Consider the following 1,097-nt stretch of genomic DNA (forward strand, 5'->3'; position numbering starts at 1 on the left):
AAGAAAGGAAGGAAGGAAAGGAAGGAAGGAAGAAAGAAAGAAAGAAAGAAAGAAGGAATCTAGGAAGGAAAAAATTTTAAAGGCAGGAGAATTGGGGTGGGAGGGAGAAGGACAGAAGGAAGGAATTCTGTCTTATGATATAAATGTTTTTTACTAGGTTAAAAGAATTTTGATGGAATTGGAAATGAAAAATATTCAGGATGTCCTTGTTCAAAACTTAAGTGGTGGACAGAAAAGAAAACTGAGTTTTGGGATTGCCATTTTAGGAGATCCTCAGGTAAGTAAAAGTAATTTTACAGGGAATGCAAATATTAAAATAAAAAATCAAACCCTCTATTTGCAAACAGTATCTGAAATAAAATATTTACAGCAGAACATTAAATATGAGTAAAATCCTAATCACAATACTTTTCAAATACAAACAATTTATAGTTTCTTATTTGCTTCTGGGAGAAGTTTGCATAGAGTGGACAATCCTTTTCAATCGCTCTCTCCTCTGCAGATTTTCATATTAGATGAACCGACTGCTGGGTTAGATCCCTTTTCCAGACACCGAGTATGGAACTTCCTGAAGGAGCGTAAAAAAGACCGGGTGATCCTTTTCAGCACCCAGTTCATGGATGAGGCGGACATCCTGGCTGGTAATTCATTGGTTTCCTTTGTTCTGGCGATAAGAACATTTGTTGTTGTTGTTGTTAAGTGCTGTTGAGTCAGTTCCGGCAATTAGCGGCCCTGTACAGGGTTTCCGAGGAGTGACTGGTGAGCTTGAACCACTGACCTTGTTATTCAAACCAACCTTGCAGTCCAGCTTACTAGCCCACAGTGCTACATGAGGACTTTGATAAGAGCACTGTTGTTGTTGTTAGATGTCATCAAGTTGGTACCGACTCATAGCCACCCTATCCACAACAAAAAGAAACACCGCCTGGTCCTGGGCCAAACTCACAATTGTTGCCACGCTTGAGCCCATTGATACTGCCAATTTGCCAATCCATCTTGCTGGGGGTCCTCCTCTTTTTCTTGACCCTCCACCTTACCAAACATGATATCCTTCTCCAGCGACTGGTCCCTCCTGACAATATGTCCGAAGTATGAGA

At 40.7% G+C, this 1,097-nt stretch overlaps 1 protein-coding gene across 3 annotated transcripts in view; it reads left to right on the plus strand.

The window, feature by feature from the left end:
• The window catches only part of ABCA8 (ATP-binding cassette, sub-family A (ABC1), member 8), a 67,161-nt gene that overhangs the window by 26,574 nt on the left and 39,490 nt on the right, over positions 1–1,097 (plus strand). For 2 of the 3 annotated variants that reach the window (XM_006872290.1, XM_006872291.1), the window contains exons 13-14: positions 158–277; positions 503–641. In XM_006872290.1, the coding sequence (XP_006872352.1) occupies positions 158–277; positions 503–641 (259 nt within the window). The remainder of the gene's footprint in view (positions 1–157; positions 278–502; positions 642–1,097) is intronic. The other variant, XM_006872292.1, reaches the window with a different exon arrangement.

This window comes from Chrysochloris asiatica, unplaced genomic scaffold, assembly GCF_000296735.1.
Source record: "Chrysochloris asiatica unplaced genomic scaffold, ChrAsi1.0 scaffold00192, whole genome shotgun sequence".
NCBI lineage: Eukaryota > Metazoa > Chordata > Mammalia > Afrosoricida > Chrysochloridae > Chrysochloris > Chrysochloris asiatica.